This window comes from Colobus angolensis, unplaced genomic scaffold, assembly GCF_000951035.1.
Source record: "Colobus angolensis palliatus isolate OR3802 unplaced genomic scaffold, Cang.pa_1.0 Scaffold106, whole genome shotgun sequence".
Lineage (NCBI taxonomy): Eukaryota > Metazoa > Chordata > Mammalia > Primates > Cercopithecidae > Colobus > Colobus angolensis.
Window position 1 is genome coordinate 4,193,707 of NW_012111586.1, and position 17,080 is coordinate 4,210,786.

Here is a 17,080-nt window from a genome sequence, read left to right on the forward strand (position 1 = left end):
ATCATGTAGCCTGGTCTTGGGTATTAGAGAATTGCAGAATATTGAGTAGAAACTTAGGGTTCAGCCATAACTGCAAGCCTTAGCTGGGGACGGGAGGATAGATCAAGGTTGGGGCTTTTGGCAGCTGACCCTGATATTATCACAAGGCTTTCCAAAGTGGGAGCCGGTACTTGTTGAAAGCTGCTAGATTTCTGAGGTGTTCTAGTTATCTTTAGGACCTGCTACTGAACTGGGAATTCTCAAAAAAGAGGGTGCTGAGAGGGCTGAATAATTGGACTAATACATGGAGAGGAAAAGTGAGGGCCTGTAGCTACTAGGTGGGTGAGTTTGCTTGGGTAATTAGAACAGTGGCTTTCAGACTTTTTAGACTTGACCTCAGTAACAAATAGAGTTTACATTATGACCCATCACATATGTTTGCATTTGTATATTTGTATGTATTTCAGTAATGGATGTCATAAACACACATTTCACAACAGTGCTTACCCTACGGTATGCAAAGGACTCTGATATTTTCTTTTCTATTCTATTTCATTTGTATATGTACTTTTTGTGTACAGGTAGTTTCCCTTTTTAAAAAATGTTGATCCTGACTCCCTAAATTGATATAACGTCTTACTAAAGAGGTGTGACCCGCATTTGAAAAAGCACTAGTTTGCCTATGAATTAGTCCTTTGAACATTACCCTAGAAAAAACAGTTTGACATACTTTGTCATCTAGGTGAATGAGAGAAGCCCATCAGAGTTGGCAGAGCCTCTGAAGCTGGGGACAAGACTTGCTTCTCTTTGGCTTTCTTAGCTGCCAGGGTTTAGCTCCACAGTTTACTTGATCACTTGATTTTCTTGAGTCTAGGTTCTTTTTCTCAGATGGCTTCCTATTTGTTGAGACTATTCTCTTCCTTTAGACTGGGAGATTGCTCCAAGAGGGCAAGAATTACAGTAATAGCTAACACTTCCATAGTGCTTTCTCTGTGCTAGGCACTTTGCTGTTTACATATATTAATCCTCACCACAGCCTATATATTAGGTACCTTAATGATCTTCATTTTACAGGTGGGGAAACTAAAGCATACAGAAATATGCTTAGCTTACCCTTCAGTAGAGGTCTTCTGCAACTTACCTTAAATATTAATGGATGAAATTAAGTTAGTTTCTGGGCTTATTAACTTTCCTTATGGCTTTTCTTACCACAAGTATATTCAAATGATTAGCGAGTAATAGAAATTGAATAAAAAATGGCACTGAACTTTGTCTGAAGGAATACAGTTTAGTTACATTGGTCAGATTCAGCATTTGAATAATGACTGTGCTTTGAGCCCTAACATTAAAGCCCTGTAGTCTTCCTTCAGGCTTGGGTTTGAGAATGAATAATGTTGCAGAAACACCCACATAGTCTTAGCTCATTATTTTTACCAGTTTGAGATCCTTGATCTTTCTTCCAGTCCCTTGCCCACTGCAACAGCTGTTTAGTTTGGCCCATGCCTTCTGGGTTAATAGTATTTCTGACACAGTGTGAGTTTTCAAGTTGCTATGTATAATTTCTGCCAGAGTCTTGACTGCTGCCAGGCCTCAGGGTTGGAGGTTGCAACTGATTTATGGGGGAGGGTGCTTGTCACTGACGCAGGAACAAGGTGCTTTCTGTAGCTCTGATTTGTTGCTGGCTGAGTGTGAATGATGTCAGGCAGATCAGAGGACAGCTGATTCATTTGGGATCTGGAACTTGCCACTGTCCCACCGCTGCCTCCTGGGCTCTTAGGTCTTTTGTGAGGGGAGGGGAGGGGTGTTCTGAAGATCATGTTTTTGGAGAAAAGTACTTTAATTTTTGCCGTAAGTTTGGGAAGCTTTTATAATTTCCTTTGGCTGACAGAGCGGCATACCCCTTGTGTGAGAGAACTTCCTGCCAAGACTCCAGTGTGAGGGCAAAACTTGAGTAGCCAGGAGAATGATGAAACGGAGGCGAGAGAGACTGGGAGCACCATGTCTGCGGATTCAGTAAGGAGGCTGGGGTCTCTATGGAAACTGGCAGATGTCAGGGAAAAAAACTAATGCCAACTAACACAGCTTCGTTTATTTGGATGAAGACTGTTTTGGAGATGCGTGTCAGGAAGAGGGCTGAGCTGGCTTGATTAATTCAAGGTCAAAACAGTGGTCCTTGGCAGGGGCATATGAGGTTTCCAATTCCAGAAACTGAGTTAGATGTCATTTTACGGGTTCCTGAATACTTGGGGAACTGAGTAAAAAAATGAAGACAATTATTTTCTTGCCTTGAAAGCAAATGTTTATTTAAAGTTAGTGTCAAAGCTGCATATACAAGCCCCATAAATGTGAGAAACCAATGGAAACAAAAAGTACCTCCTCCTTTGACTAGAGAAGGTATTTCTTTCCATTGCCTGTCAGCTCAGGACCTCAGATCTGCCCTTGCAGATTCAAGCATGGGTCCTTTAGGGTGTGACCTGAATTTTATTTCTATATTGGCCAATATAGAAATAAACTTTATTAGGTGAAAATATCAAAGCTGGGAGTGGAAGAAGGCTTCCTCTTCAGGGTGACTTTTCCAAGAGCAGCTCAGGCTTATTTAATGAAGAAGTGCCAAGTGAATTCATCTGTATATTAGAGAACCAGTGAAAGAAGAGACCTAGAATCCATTTCACCTCAATTATCTGTCTTGAACTGCCTTTGTTTAACTCACAGGGTGAAGGGAGTGTACTTCAGATTTTCTTCCTGAGTCAAACTGCTTGCCCCAAGACAGACAGGTTTCTTTAGTGGGATTCTTTTGTGATGTTGCCCTTCAGTGTCCGTGGATGCTTATTGATTGAATTAATGATTCTATTAGACCTTGAGAAACAGGATGTGTTTGAAGTGTATAGTTGGAGTATTGACACACTTTAAAATAAAAACCTTTTATTCCCATAGTGACACAAAAGTAAAAGACCATTTAAAAACAGACTTCATCAATTAATGTGTTATTTAAAGTAAAGGTCACTTGTTAACAAAATTACAATTTTTTAAATGGAGTTTGTAGTTTAAGAAAACTTAAATGGTCAAAAATCATGGTTCTGTTTTTGCTTTTGAGAGTATCTTACTTTATGGCCCTGGCGGGAGTGCAGTGGTGCTGTCACAGCTCACTAAACCTTGACCTCCTGGGCCCAAGGGATCCTTCCACCTCAGCAGCTGGGACTACAGGCATGCACCACCAAACCTGGCTAATTTTGTAATTTTTTTTTATAGAAATAAGGTCTCTTTATGTTGCTCAGGCTAGTCTGGAACTCCTGAACTCAAGTGATCCTCTTGCCTCAGCCTCTTAAAAGTGCTGAGATTACCATACCTGGCAAATCATGCTTTTCAAATGTTGGTACACTGCTGTTGGTAATCATTGAATCTGTTTTATTGACTTTGAGTTAGAAAAATACCCCCTGAGGAGCTAATAAGTAGTTTGTATATCACCTTTTCCTTTTTCAAACAATCTTTTTTAGACTCTAGACGCATTGTATAACCAGTTTGCAGGGTAGTAATTAGGGGCAAAAAGAAAATAAAATTTGCTGGCCTGGTGTGGTGGATCATGCCTGTAATCCCAGCACTTTGGGAGGCCAAGGTGGGCGGATCACGAGGTCAGGAGATTGAGACCATCCTGGCTAACACGGTGAAACCCTGTCTTTACTAAAAATACAAAAAATTAGCTGGGCGTGGTGGCAGGCGCCTGTAGTCCCAGCTACTCGGGAGGCTGAGGCAGGAGAATGACGTGAACCCAGGAGGCGGAGCTTGCAGTGAGTCGAGATCACACCACTGTACCCCCCCCCGCCAACCTGGGCAACAGAGGGAGACTCCATCTCAAAAAAAAAGAAATGAAATTTGGCTTTCATAGATTTTTATAATTTCAATTACATATTGAACAAAATGGCTAAACTTCATTTTATGTGATGAGACTTAAGGCTTCAAAATTTTGTATAAGCATGTTATTCAGGTTAACAAGTAAGTACTGTCTAATGTTCTAATTGGTTCTAACTTATATATGAAGGAGCTTAACTTTGAAATAGTTCTTTGGAAGAGTGAAAATTCTTTTTGAAAAGGAGAAATTAACTTAAAATTAACATTTTTACTTCTTTTAACTTTAAAAAAAATGTTGGGTTTGTAGAAATGTGGGCATAACTGTAATTTTAAATAGCTGTTTGCCCTCCTATATTCTATCCTGTTATGACCCCATATTGTGTATCCACCTGAGAAGTAAACTGAAGACCACTAGAGTGATAATGACTAGGAAAGTGAAGATTTCCTTTGAATGTCACTGTATCCATATTATAAACAGTCAGAAATAACAGTACAAGAAACTAATAATGTTATCATTTTGAAGTAGATCAGGTACTTATGTGATACTTAAGTAATGTTTTTACCTTGGAAATTAAATATGGTGTGTTTATAGAAAGCCATGCCAATAAGGTAGCAAATTAAATATTGTGAATATTATTATTTTTATTATTTTTATCATGTGTAATTTCTACTAATGGTAGCAAATTAGAAATCTGTATTTATCACCTGTTTTCAATCTAAAGATCTTATTTAATAATCTTCACTAGGACTTAACATGTCAAAATGGCTAGATTGTTTTTATGGGAAAAAATAACCTGGGAATCTAAAATTTAAGTGGAAGCAAAATACATAGTTAACTGACATTATCTGATACATTCATTAGAGAAAAGTTAGCTAAACAAATTGGTATTATTGTAGATATAATCAATAATTTATAAACTATTCAGAATGTTTTACTCTTAGGGACATACACATTTCTCTAGGAAGTTTTAGTCATTGAACATTAAATATTAACTGTTGCCTGCTAATTGATGAGTTGTAGTAAATTTGCAATGTTTGGTTTGCCCAGAAACCAATTCTAAATTGGCTGGGCGCAGTGGCTTACATCTGTAATCCCAGCACTTTTGGGAGGCTTAGGTGGGTGGATCACTCGAGGTCAGGAGTTTGAGACCAGACTGACCAACATGATGCAACTCTGTTTGTACTAAAAATACAAAATTAGCTGGGTGTGGTGGTGCATGTCTGTAATCCCAGCTACTTGGGAGGCTGAGGCAGGAGAATCACTTGAACCCAGGAGGTGGAGATTGCAGTGAGCCAAGATCGTGCCATTGCACTCCAGCCTGGGCAACAAGAGGAAAACTCTATCTCAAAAAATAAAAATAAAAATAAATAACAAATATGTTGAGTAGCCAAATCTTAAATGTTGTATTTTAATTTTATAGATTAAGTTTTTGTGTATGTTGTCATCCTGTACCAACATTGGTACTAAAGTATGATATTGGAGAATGATTTTTGACCACTTACTTTTCTTGAACTTTTTGCCTAAACCAAGCCACTTTGAATATGTTTCTTTTTGGTTGAAAAGTTAATCACTGACCTTGTTTTTTTCCTGTTGTGGTACCTTGTCAGAATCTCTACCCTTTGCCGAGGAGCTGAAGTAAACCAGCACATGTTTTCACCCACATCTGCTCCAGCCCTCTTCCTCACTAAAGTCCCATTTAGTGCTGATTGTGCTTTGGCTACTTCTCCTCTTGCCTTTTTCCTGAACCCACGAGCCCATAGCAGTCCTGGCACTCCTTGTTCCAGCCGCCCACTGCCGTGGAGGTAAGGAAACTTGCTGTGAATCTGGGCCTTGACAATTGCTTCTGGCCAAATGGTGAAACCCATACCTTACTCCTTAATGGGGAGAAATGGAGTAAGAGTCTTGGTTCTGTCACGGAGAAGAGTGAAATAAATATCACAGATTTCTGTTGTATTGAAAATGTCAGGAGAAAGGAGGGTAGGTTATCAGTACTTGGATTTTTGAGGCTGTTATAAATTGTGTGCCCATCCTGACCATTGGACAACCTTGTGAACTATGACCTGTGACCACCCCATAGTGTGGCAGAATGCTAGAACTCTTTGGAGGTTCAAAAGTTCAAACCTCACATTTTACACGATGGGAAAATTTGTGTCCACAAGTTAAATGGTTTGTTCAGGTTGAGGAAAATAGACCTTCTCCCCTTTCTTTCTGTCTTCCTTTTCTTATATTCAACATTATTTGATTATATGCTATCTGCTAGGACACTGTTTTAGGCATGGGAAATAAAGCAGTGAACATAAAGCAATAAAATCCCTGTCCTCAGGGAGCTTAGATTCTAGTGGAGACAGACAAGTTAATGAGTAAATATATAACATAATGGGTAGACATGGTGCTTCTGAGAAAAATAAAGTAGGGTAAGAGAATGTAGAGGCCAGGGCTTGACATTTTATGTAAGGTGGTCAGGGAGGTCCTCAGTGATAAATTGACATATGAGAAAAGACCTGAAGGAAGTCATGGAGCCTGAATGGAGATATCTGGAAGAAAAGTGTTCCAGGCAGAGGCAACATGAAGTGCCAGGGGCCTAATCTAGGAGCTTGCTCCATGTATTCTTTGTGCAACAGAGTCCAGTGATGCTGGTACAGAATAAGTTGAGTGATGAGTGTTGGGAAGTGAGGCCTGAAGTATAGTGGGCAGCCAGATTAAACAATTTTGAGGCTTTTTGAGATGGAGTTTCGCTCTTGTTGCCCAGGCTGGAGTGCAATGGCACGATCTCGGTTCACTGCAACCTCCACCTCCCAGATTTAAGTGATTCTTCTGCCTCAGCCACTGGAGGAGCTGGGATTACAGATGGCTGCCCCCACGCCTAGCTAATGTTTGTATTTTTAGTAGAGACAGAGTTTTACCACATTGACCAGGCTGATCTCAAACTCCTGACCTCGAGTGATCCACCCACCTCGGCCTCCCAAAGCGCTGGGATTACAGGTGTGAGCCACCACACCCGACCAGGACTTTTGTTTTTATGCTGGGTGAGATGAGTAGCCACTGGAAGGTTTAAATAAGAATGTCATGATCTGACGTAGATCAAAAGATCACTCTGGGCTGGGCGCAGTGGCTTACACCTGTAATCCCAGCAGTTTGGAAGGCCGAGGCAGGCGGATTGCTTGAGTTCAAGACCACTCATGAGTTTGAGACCAGCCTGGGCAACATGATGAAACCCCGTCTCTACAAGAAATGCAAAAATTAGCTGGGCATGGTGACGCATGCCTGTAGGCCCCGCTACTCGCAGCTGAGGTGGGAGGATATCTTGAGCCTGGGAGGTGGAGGTTGCAGTGAGCTGAGATCACACCACCGCACTCCAGCCTTGGAGCAAGACCTTGTCAAAAAAACAAAAACAAACAAACAAACAAAAAAGCGAACAAAAAAACCCACTCTGGTTATAGTTAGAAGGCCACCAGGTAAGAGACAGTGGTTATTTGAACCCATGGTGATTGAGATGATAAGAAGTGGTCAGATTTGGGGATGTATTTTAAAGGTGGAATTGATAGAGGAGGAAGAGATATCCAAGGATTGAGCTCTGGGGCAAGTTTTAGAGGTTGGGGCGATAGTGAGGAATTAGACTAAAATGAATTAGCTATTCATTCAAGGGCAAGGACCAGGAGAAGTATCTTAGAAGCCAATTGAAAAAAAAAAATGTTAAAAAAGGAAAGTGTGACTGATCAGTAGGTATTTGTTAAGCTTTTTGTTAGAGAATAGTAATCCGAAAAACTAAAAGTTTAAGTGAAGCACGATGTATCACGCAGACTTAAGTGACATCATTTGATACAGGAGCTTAAATTCCACAGGCAGTTTGGGACGGTGATAGACTGCCATAGGACAATGTTAGAGGCTAACTTCTCTCAGAAGGCATCTCTTCTAGATGTAGTAGTGCTTGGCGTATGAGGCTGAGAAAGATTGTAAGTTGGGTAGCCCCCAAGATGTACCCAGTCTTGCACATGGTTTTGAATGTCTCTTGATGACTGTGATCTCAGAACACACAACCTGGAGCAATATCGGTCTTATAGCTTTGGAGCTTGTCAAATTTCATGGAAACTTGTTAAATTTCATGGAAACTTGTTAAATTTCATGGTTTTTGTTTTTGTCTTTGTTTTTCCGTAGACTTGCTCACATGTTTGGTCACTGTATTAGTGCTTCATTCCACTTTTCTTTTGTATCCGTGCCATGCAAAGTGCCATTTCATTAATATGACAAGATTATTTTAGCCTATTTGCTGGATATTTTTATATTCCTTTAAACATTCTTGAGACTCTGGGATGCAGTTATTTAGAAATTGTTTGATCCTTTGAAGGATTACTTTTAGGCTTTGGTGAGACCAGGGCAGCACATGAGGCTAATTTTTTCTTACTATTGGGGCAGTACTTTGAGTACTCTATTTGATGCCCATGTATTGTGAGTTTTTTCCACTTAGGCTGATGGGAACATGAACAATTCTGGGTCCTTTGTGAGCTCTGAAGAGAGGGTACCTACTCATTTTCTTGGATTGTTTCCTTACCCACATATGCTGATAGATATTCAGCTAAAAACTCAGAGGAAGCCCCTGCAGATCTCCAGAGTTCCCCTCTGTATATCTCTGTCTACTCTGGTACCCTGCCTTGAAAATTCTAGCCATCTTAGCCTCCCCAAGTTCTCAACTCTGTCTTCTCAACTCAGGGAGACTGCTGGACTCTTTGAGTACCCCCTCTTGCTGCTTCCTAGACGTGTTCTTCAGGTAGTAAGCTAGGGCAGTCTTAGGGCTTACTTTGTATGTTTCCCTTTGGTCCAGTGTCTGCAAACTATTGTTTCATATATTTCATCAACTTTTTTTGTTTTTAAGGTACAAGGGTAAATCTGATCTCTGATGCCCCATAATGACAAGAAGCAGAAGTCTAGTCTTGCTAATATTTTGAGCTCATGCTTCTATCATCAGTTGTGATTATTGCTTTATGAGATTATTGGTTGACTGATTCACATGTTGTATAAGCGCAATAGAAACAGATTCTTTAAAAATTATTGGCCGGGCGCAGTGGCTTACGCCTGTAATCCCAGCACTTTGGGAGGCCGAGACGGGTGGATCATGAGGTCAGGAGATCAAGACCATCCTGGCTAACACGGTGAAACCCCGTCTCTACTAAAAATACAAAAAATTAACCGAGCGTGGTGGCGGGCGCCTGTAGTCCCAGCTACTCGGGAGGCTGAGGCAGGAGAACGGCGTGAACGCGGGAGGCGGAGCTTGCAGTGAGCCGAGATCGCGCCACCGCACTCCAGCCTGGGCGACAGAGCAAAACTCCGTCTCAAAAAAAAAGAAAAAAAAATTATTCTATCTTCCTTAGTCAAGAAAAGTTGGAAAATGAAATATCAAAAGAATAAGAATAGGCAACATTTGCTGAGCATTTACTATGTCTTAACATTTTTTAAATGACTTACATTTGTTAAATTTGATTCTCAAAATACTCTGATGAGGTGGGTGACACATGTTCATTTTTTTGATGAGGTGGATAATCTGAGTAAATCTGTTTTATAGATGAAGACACTGTAGTACAGAGAAGTTCAGGAAGTTATTAATAAGCAGTAGAAACTACTATTCAACCCCACAGTATCTTACTCCAATGTCTGTGGTCTTAACCCCTCGGCTGTTGTTACAGGATCCTGGGAAGTGTTGCTTTTCCAGCTAGAAACCTCTGTGACCGGTGGTGCCTTTGCCTGAGCTTTGCTCGGGCCTGCTGGGCCCACTTGGCCTGGCAGGCTGCACTTGGCTCAAGCTACCAGCCTGGATCCCAAACCTCCAAAGAGACTGGAGCAGAATGGTGAGGGGTGTGTGAGCAAGCGAGCATAGGGTCCGGCCACTGCACACAGTCAGGCACGCCAACTGCTGCAGCAGGGCGGCCAGCTCCAGGGGCTGGCATGGGTGCTAGCTTACTGTGAGGCTGCATCAGGACCAGACACACCACAAGCAGCTTCTACAGCTGGCACAAAGGAATGCAGTGGTGCCCAGAAGCTTGGAGACTCTGGGAGCCATCAGGCCCCAAAGTGGGAGTCACAGCTCGGCTTGGGGAGCTCTCAGGTCTAGTCTCTCTGAAGGGCCGTAGCTCTTCTCTCCTTCTCTTGAGTTCTCCCCTTCTCTCTTCTCTCCTTGTCACCCACAATGTGGTGAGCAAGGGGCGTATTTCAGCTCTATTTGTATTACAGCTGTTTTGGCCCTGCCGTTCGGTGGGTCCCGAGTTCTTGTCCTGCATCCAGAAGGAATGAGGTACACAGACACGTATAGGGTAAGCAAGACAAAGGGGAACTTTGTTGAGTGATATAATAGCTTAGAGGGGACCCACAGTGGGTAGCTCCTATCTGTAGGCAGGTCCTCCCATTGAGTGTTCAGCTCTCAGCAGAGAGGAGGTCCTGGAATGGGTGGTTCCTTTCTGCAGGCAGGTGGTCCCATTATCTCCCTGTGATCCCTCCTTCCTCTCCCCAAGACTGGCTGAGTCTAGGGGTTTTTATGGGCCTCATAGGGGAGGAAGTGCATGCTGGTTGGTCCATGGGCAGCCATGGGTGGGCCCAGGGAAAAGCACCACAAGTTGCCCTTGCGGTTTCTGGGACTGGCGACCCAGTCCCCAGGCTTCAGGCTTTCCCTGGCTTGAAGGTGGGTCTTCACTGTGGACCAGCTTCCTTCTGCCCAGGAGCCTGTCTGCCTCCTGCTGCTGTTCATGGTCCCCAGGCTGTTCATGCTAAGGGGTGCCTGCAGGCTAGCACTGGGCTGTCCTCAGCGCACCCCTCAGCCTCCTTCCCATGCTTGTCAGTGCCCAAAGTCTGGAGGGGGCCAAAGTGGCAAGGGGGCTGGCGTGTCAGCACTGCCCTGAGCATGTGCACAACCAGCTGGACTGTTGACAGCTCCCGGGCTGGGCCCCAACTTTGCTCCGAGATTGGAGTAGGCACCGACAGGGGAGAAGCCAGATAGCCAGAGTAGACAATTCTGAGCCTGCAAGGGGCAGGGGCCTTCCTAGGCCCGAGAGTTCAGAGATGCCTGAGTCTGAAGCTGCAGCAGGGCAGCAGCGGCTGCACCCAGGGAGTTCCCACCCAGGGGGCTTCCACCTCACCAACTCGGAAGGGGTGGGGCTCCCGCTTTTCCCTGGCTCCCACCAACTTCGTTGAGCATGCAGCCCCAGCTGCACCTCCTAGCAGTCTTCAGCAAGGGCTTCTGGTCCAGTGCATTGTCCCGGGCCAGGCGCTGAGCTGCTCCAACGTATCGAGTCTGGGGCTCCTGGCAGTGGCCATGCCAGTTGTTAACATGGTAATCTGCTGGTGAACAATGTGGACATGTTGTATTTGCTGCTGTGAGATGCCGCTTTTACTTCCCACCCTGGGCCCCTGAAGTATGGGCCCAGCTCCGCCCTAGTGCCCCTCTCTGCCTGTTCCTCTGTGCGCTTCTCTCCCACTGGTGGATAACTCAGCTCAGACTGGCCCAATTGTGGCAGTTCCCAGGGGTGGATTCCCAGGGCAGTGGGCTTGTTGGGGGGCTTCCAGAGGAGGGTTCCAGGGACTGCCCACCTTGGTATCTGCACCAGAAGACCCGTGACCTGCGCCTGTACCCCACTGCAGCCAGCATCATGGCAGTGACTGCTTCATGGCAATGACGGGCTGCTGCTGCCATCACTGTGATGTTTCTAATGAACCATATGCAATCGAGAATTTATTTAATAAATTTACAAACTCTGAGCACTTACCAGCTCCCAGGCACTGTTCTTAGCACTTGATAATGTAAAGGTCATTTGCTTCTCACACCAGTTCTATGAGAGATATTATCATTGTACTTATTTCACACATGAGGAAGCAAGGGTACAGAGAGATTAAATAAATTGCTCAAGATAACACAGCTGTGTAAGTGGCAGAACTGGGATAGAAACCTGGGTAGTCTGGCTTCAGAGATCACATTCTTAACAACCACACTGTTCCATGTCTCCATCTGAGATACTTTCATTATGTAATATCACATGTTCTGAACCAAAGTAGTTTTTGCAGCCTTGGGTCTTTTCCCAAGGTGATGTATTAATAACATTGTTTAATAAATCCTCCAATCCTGGGGGTGGGAATTGGTATTCTCACAGTCTATTGTCACTTCTAGGTCATTACCTTTATTACCTTCTTGTAAAAACCTCTGTTCTTTTTTTTGAGGCAGGTTCTCACTCTGTCACCCAGGCTGGAGTGCAGTAGCATGATCTTGGCTTACTGCAACCTCTGCCTCCCAGGTTCAAGCGATTCTCCTGCCTCAGCCTCCCCAGTAGCTGGGATTACAGGCACCCACCACCACACCTGGCTAATTTTTGTATTTTTAGTAGAGAGCGGGTTTCACCGTGTTGGCAAGGCTGTTCTTGAACTCCTAACCTCAAGTAACCTGACCACTTCAGCCTCCCAAAGTGCTGGGATTACAGGCGTGAGCCACCACACCCGGCAAAAAAATCCCTCTGTTTTTTTAGGCTTGTATCATTCCATTTTACCCCTGCTTATCACTTCATCAATTAACTTAGTTTTGTTCGCTGTACTCAAATTCACAGTCGAGGACAGAATCTGTGCTTAGTGAAGACAGTGATGAACCTCCATTCTGCAGTGTCCTTATGATGAACCTCTCTCACTCAATTTATTAAGCAAATAAGCAAGTAAAGTAGAAAGATGAGAAAAATGGTTCCAGTAAACAATGTGCGTAAGTGAAGAACTGAAAATTGAGTGCTACTGGCAGTGAATTTGACTCTGAGTTCCAGGAGAGAGGGAACTAGGAGGTGGGGACTTCCAGGGGTGGGTTCCAGGGACTGCCCACCTTGGCATCTCCACCTGTGGACCTGTGGCCTGCTCCTCTACCCCACTGCAGCCAGAGTCATGGCAGTGGCCATATTACGATGTCTTTTTTATCTCTCTCTCTTTTTTTTCTTTGATGAGTATAACTATTATAGGCTCAATTATGTTCTACTAAAATTTGTATAGGTTGAAATCCTAACCCCCACTAACTCATGGTATTTGGAGATAGGATCTTTAAAGGGGCAATTAAGGTTAAATGAAGTCTTTCAGATAGATCCTAATCCAGGATGACTTACGAGAAGAGGGGATTAGGACACAGACAAGCACAGAGGGAAGGCCATGCAAAGACAAAGGGAGGTAGCCATTTACAAACCAAGGAATGAGGTCATAGAAGAAACCAACCCTGCTAATACCTTTATCTTGAACTTCTATCCTGAACTATGAGGAAATAAATTTCTGTTGGTTAAGTCACCCAGTTTTTGACACTTGGTTATGTATGGCAGCCCTGGTAAACCAACACAGCTATTGAGGCATTTGGCTGCATTGCCCCAGAGGATTGGAAAACAGTGTCCCCGTGCATCATAGTGTAGTGAGGACTAGCCCTGCTTAAGGTCTTAACCCTCTTTATTGACTGCATCTTAGGGATGGTCTTAGGACCTTACAAATTGTTGCCCATAATAATTTGAAGGACAATCAAGATACAGTTTTGAAATGATACCTACTCTAGCTCTGTAATACATTGCATTTTATGCCTTGATTGAAGGAATGAGTCTGTTATAAACAGACGTTGATGCTAGCTCTTAAGTGTCTCAGATGGGTATGATGAACCTTAAGAGGCATAATAAATTTAATCGTGATTTGGGTTGAATTAAATAACCACTAACCTTTAGTTCATTTGCATGTCTTCTAAGAAAATGATTCCAGCATACTGATTGGCACTCAGATGTGGGTGTTGCATTTTTAGAGTAAGAGTGCTAGATTGACTTTGTGTTGCAACTGGTGTCATTGAAGAAAGGAGGCAGTTGTGTCTCTGGCTATTCACTGGCCCAGCTGTAGGCCTGCTGGGGATAGAAGTTTGATGTTAACTACTTAATGGAACACAGAATGACTTAAGTTTTGAATCAGTTTTGAATTGCCGTAGACTTTGTCAGCCCTGAAGTAGGAGGGCTTGCAGGAGGAAATCCTTACTAGAGTGATTTTCATATTGGAAGCATTCTAGTTTTAGCTTGCTTCCTACTGCATAGGAATTCCTTCCATACAATTTCTAGCAAAAAGCTATTCAGCCTTTGCTTGAACATCTTCAGCAACAAGCAGTTCACTCTTGAAGCTTTCGTCCATTAGTACCAATTTAGTTCTCTGGTGCCTCCTATGTCACATGTATGAGAGACTTTCGGTAGACTTGTGTGGCAGATGGACAGGTATTCCTTTAGGCCTCCTCCAGAACTAGGCAGCCTTTGAAACCCCTTTCTGGTAGTGTCAAAATTATTTCCTGCCAAAGAGAAAGCACTATTTTCATTTTACCAACACCTGCTCCTCTTGTCTTTTTTTAAATAACTGCTTTTCAGAGTAATTTCAAAAGAGAAGCATCTCCCAGAACTTGTTCTTATCCTGGCCCTGCTGCATAGTGGTGGTAGGCAGATTACTTCACTTCTTTATACCTCAGTTCTCTACATCATTAAAATGGGACTTACAATGGTACTTCAAGGATTATAGTAAGAATTAAGTGAGTCAGTACATCTACAATTGTTTAGAATATTACCTGGGCTGCTATACCGGTTATTTTGCTGCTTCCATTGTTGGGAAACTCAGATGTTGCTAATTCTTAGCACTTCATTTTGCTTCCATTACTTTTTTCTTTGCTTCCATTACTTTTCTCATATTCTTATTTTTCCCTTGGATAACTGTACGTATTGCCCACCATATGTCCATACTGCAGAAGCTCCATTACTGGCTTAGGTGAGGCAGTGGAAGCTGGGTGCCCACTTGCCCTCTCATGCAGTCTCACTGATTGTTTCTGCTGAAAACTGTCCTGTTGGGGCTCAGCAGGGCATGGACTGAAATGAAAAACACTTTGAATTACATTCTTTCTAAAAGACCAGTTTTTGGCAAGGAGGAAAGACCATCAAAACAGTTTTAAGGTATTTCATTTCTCCTCCTACAGCAGGGAAAGAGCATCTTGAGAGTATCTTCAGAAGAAGTGATTCTCTTGTTAGAGAAGGGAAGGTTTTTTGATTTTTTTTTTGTTTGTTTGATTTTTCATTGAAAAGGTAAAATAAGGAAGACTAGTAGCTGTGATTTAACTTCAGGAACCCTTATATGTGACAGTGTTTCATAGACCCTGGCTCCAGGTGACCCTGAATAAAGATATAATTCTGTATGGCTAGATGCCAAATGCTTGCTCTTGCCTAAGAGCAGGAAGCTGAGGCTTTCTAGGGTACTTCTGTTTCTAGAACTAGGAAAATTTTATTTACTACATTTAACATTGTATTATGGAAAAATCTCAAAAATGTTCAAAAGTAGAAAGACTCGTACTATATCCCCAGTATCATCTACATTGTCAGCTCATGGTATACTATTTCATACTAGAAATGAAATACCCACCTATTTTCTTTCTCTGTCTCTCTTGCTTATTTTGAAGCAAATCTCAAATTTTATGTCATTTCGTCTATATATATTTGTATCTCTAAATGTAAGGACTCCTTAAAAATGTAATCACAATATTATTACCACACTTAAAACAATTAATAGTTTATCAGTATCATCAAATATCCAGTTAATATTCAAATTTTTTTTGCAGTTGGTTTTTTGGAATCAGTAGCCAAACTATGTCAGCACAGTGTATTTGGTTAATACGTCTCTTAGGTCGGGTGGTGATACAATTTAGTATCTAAACTAGGAAACTTTTGATAATGAAAGAGGATTCTGTTAATATTACTGGGACAATAGACATAAACCTGTTAAATAAAATAATTGGGATGTCTGATCACTCTTTCTTTCTTTTTTTTCTTTTCTTTTTTTCTTTTTGAGACAGAGTCTCTCTCTGTTGCCCAGGCTGGAGTGCAGTGGCACGATCACAGCTCACTGCAACCTTGAACTCCTGGGCTCAAACAATCCTCCAACCTCAGCCTCCCACGTAGCTGGGACTACAGACATGCACCACAAACCTGGCTAATTTTTTCCATTTTTTTAGAGATAGGGTCTTGCTATGTTGCCCAGGCTGTGCTGCAAAGTTTATTTTAATCTAGGGTGTTCTCACCTTCTTTTTTTTTTCCTTGCAATTAATTTGTTGCAGAAACTGAGTTGTTTGTTCTTGTAGACTTTCCCACATTCTGGATTTTGCTGACTGCATCCTTCAGAGCTTTTCGTCTAACATGTTCTTATGAGCTCTATATTTCCTATAAACTGGGGGCTTGACCTTATTGTGGTTTGGTTGGGTTGAGGGGGTGGGAAGAATACTTAACAGTTAGTTTAGTGTATATCTGTCAAGAGGCAGGTAATGTCAAGTCTCTCCCTTGTTTTGTTAGTAGTGGCCATTGATAATTATCACCTAGATTCATTATTTTCTTAGGAGTTTGCAAAAGATGATTCCCATTCTCTTTATTAACTACAGTACTTACACGAAAGAATTTTCTCCTCGTTATCTTTTTTTTTTTTTACCCTGAAGTACACAGATAATTACCCTTACTTAAGTCAACTTGGCTTAGACGCTTTCCTGAGTCTTCAGCCTAAAGCCTGAGTGTCCTGGGTTCCTTGGTCAGTATTTCATACCTGCTGATTATTGCTTTGTAGTGAAGATTGTTTGCCTAGAGCAGCACAGGGGGAGTTAGTGGTGGTGAAGCCCCTTGGAGTTTGCCATTTAAGTAGCTAACTGATTGCTTAGCTGAGGAAAACTTTGGCTTCCTCTTCTGACCCACATAGAAAGAGGAAGTATCTGTAGTAGTTGTGCTTGTTATATAGACCCTGGGACTCTGAGAGATGAGAATGAATCTAGAAGGCAGCAGCTTTTCCTTCATGTCCCTAGATGTCACAGGAGGAGGAGCCAGTGGCGATCCTGATGGCCTCATTTTGGTAGATAGGATGGGCTCAGGGCTAGAGTCCTGTTGTTAAGAAACAAGCGTATTGGAGTAGAGTCAGAGAAACAATTAATTTACGATGATAGATCCTTGGCATAGAAGAATTAATTTTTGTAGGTTTAATTGTTTGTTAATATATACATATATGTATGTGTAGATAGATGGATTGATTGGTTTTTTTTTTTGTTTTTTTAGAGGGGATTTTTTTTTTTTTTTTTTTTGAGACAGGGTCTCGCTCTGTCACCCAGGCTACAGTGCGGTGGCACAATCATAAATTAAATGTATATGTAGTTTTATTAGATATTGTCCAGTTTCCCTCCACAGTTTATAGTTACACTATTTTACATTTCCATCAGCAGTTTAAGAT

At 42.3% G+C, this 17,080-nt stretch overlaps 1 protein-coding gene across 3 annotated transcripts in view; it reads left to right on the forward strand.

Moving 5' to 3' along the window:
- The window catches only part of MAST2 (microtubule associated serine/threonine kinase 2), a 245,133-nt gene that overhangs the window by 120,553 nt on the left and 107,500 nt on the right, over window positions 1–17,080 (forward strand). The window contains exon 4 of one of the 3 annotated variants that reach the window (XM_011946611.1): window positions 5,434–5,628. The exons of the other annotated variants lie outside the window; for them this stretch is intronic. Within the exon in view, the coding sequence (XP_011802001.1) occupies window positions 5,434–5,628 (195 nt within the window). The remainder of the gene's footprint in view (window positions 1–5,433; window positions 5,629–17,080) is intronic. 3 annotated transcript variants of the gene reach the window in all.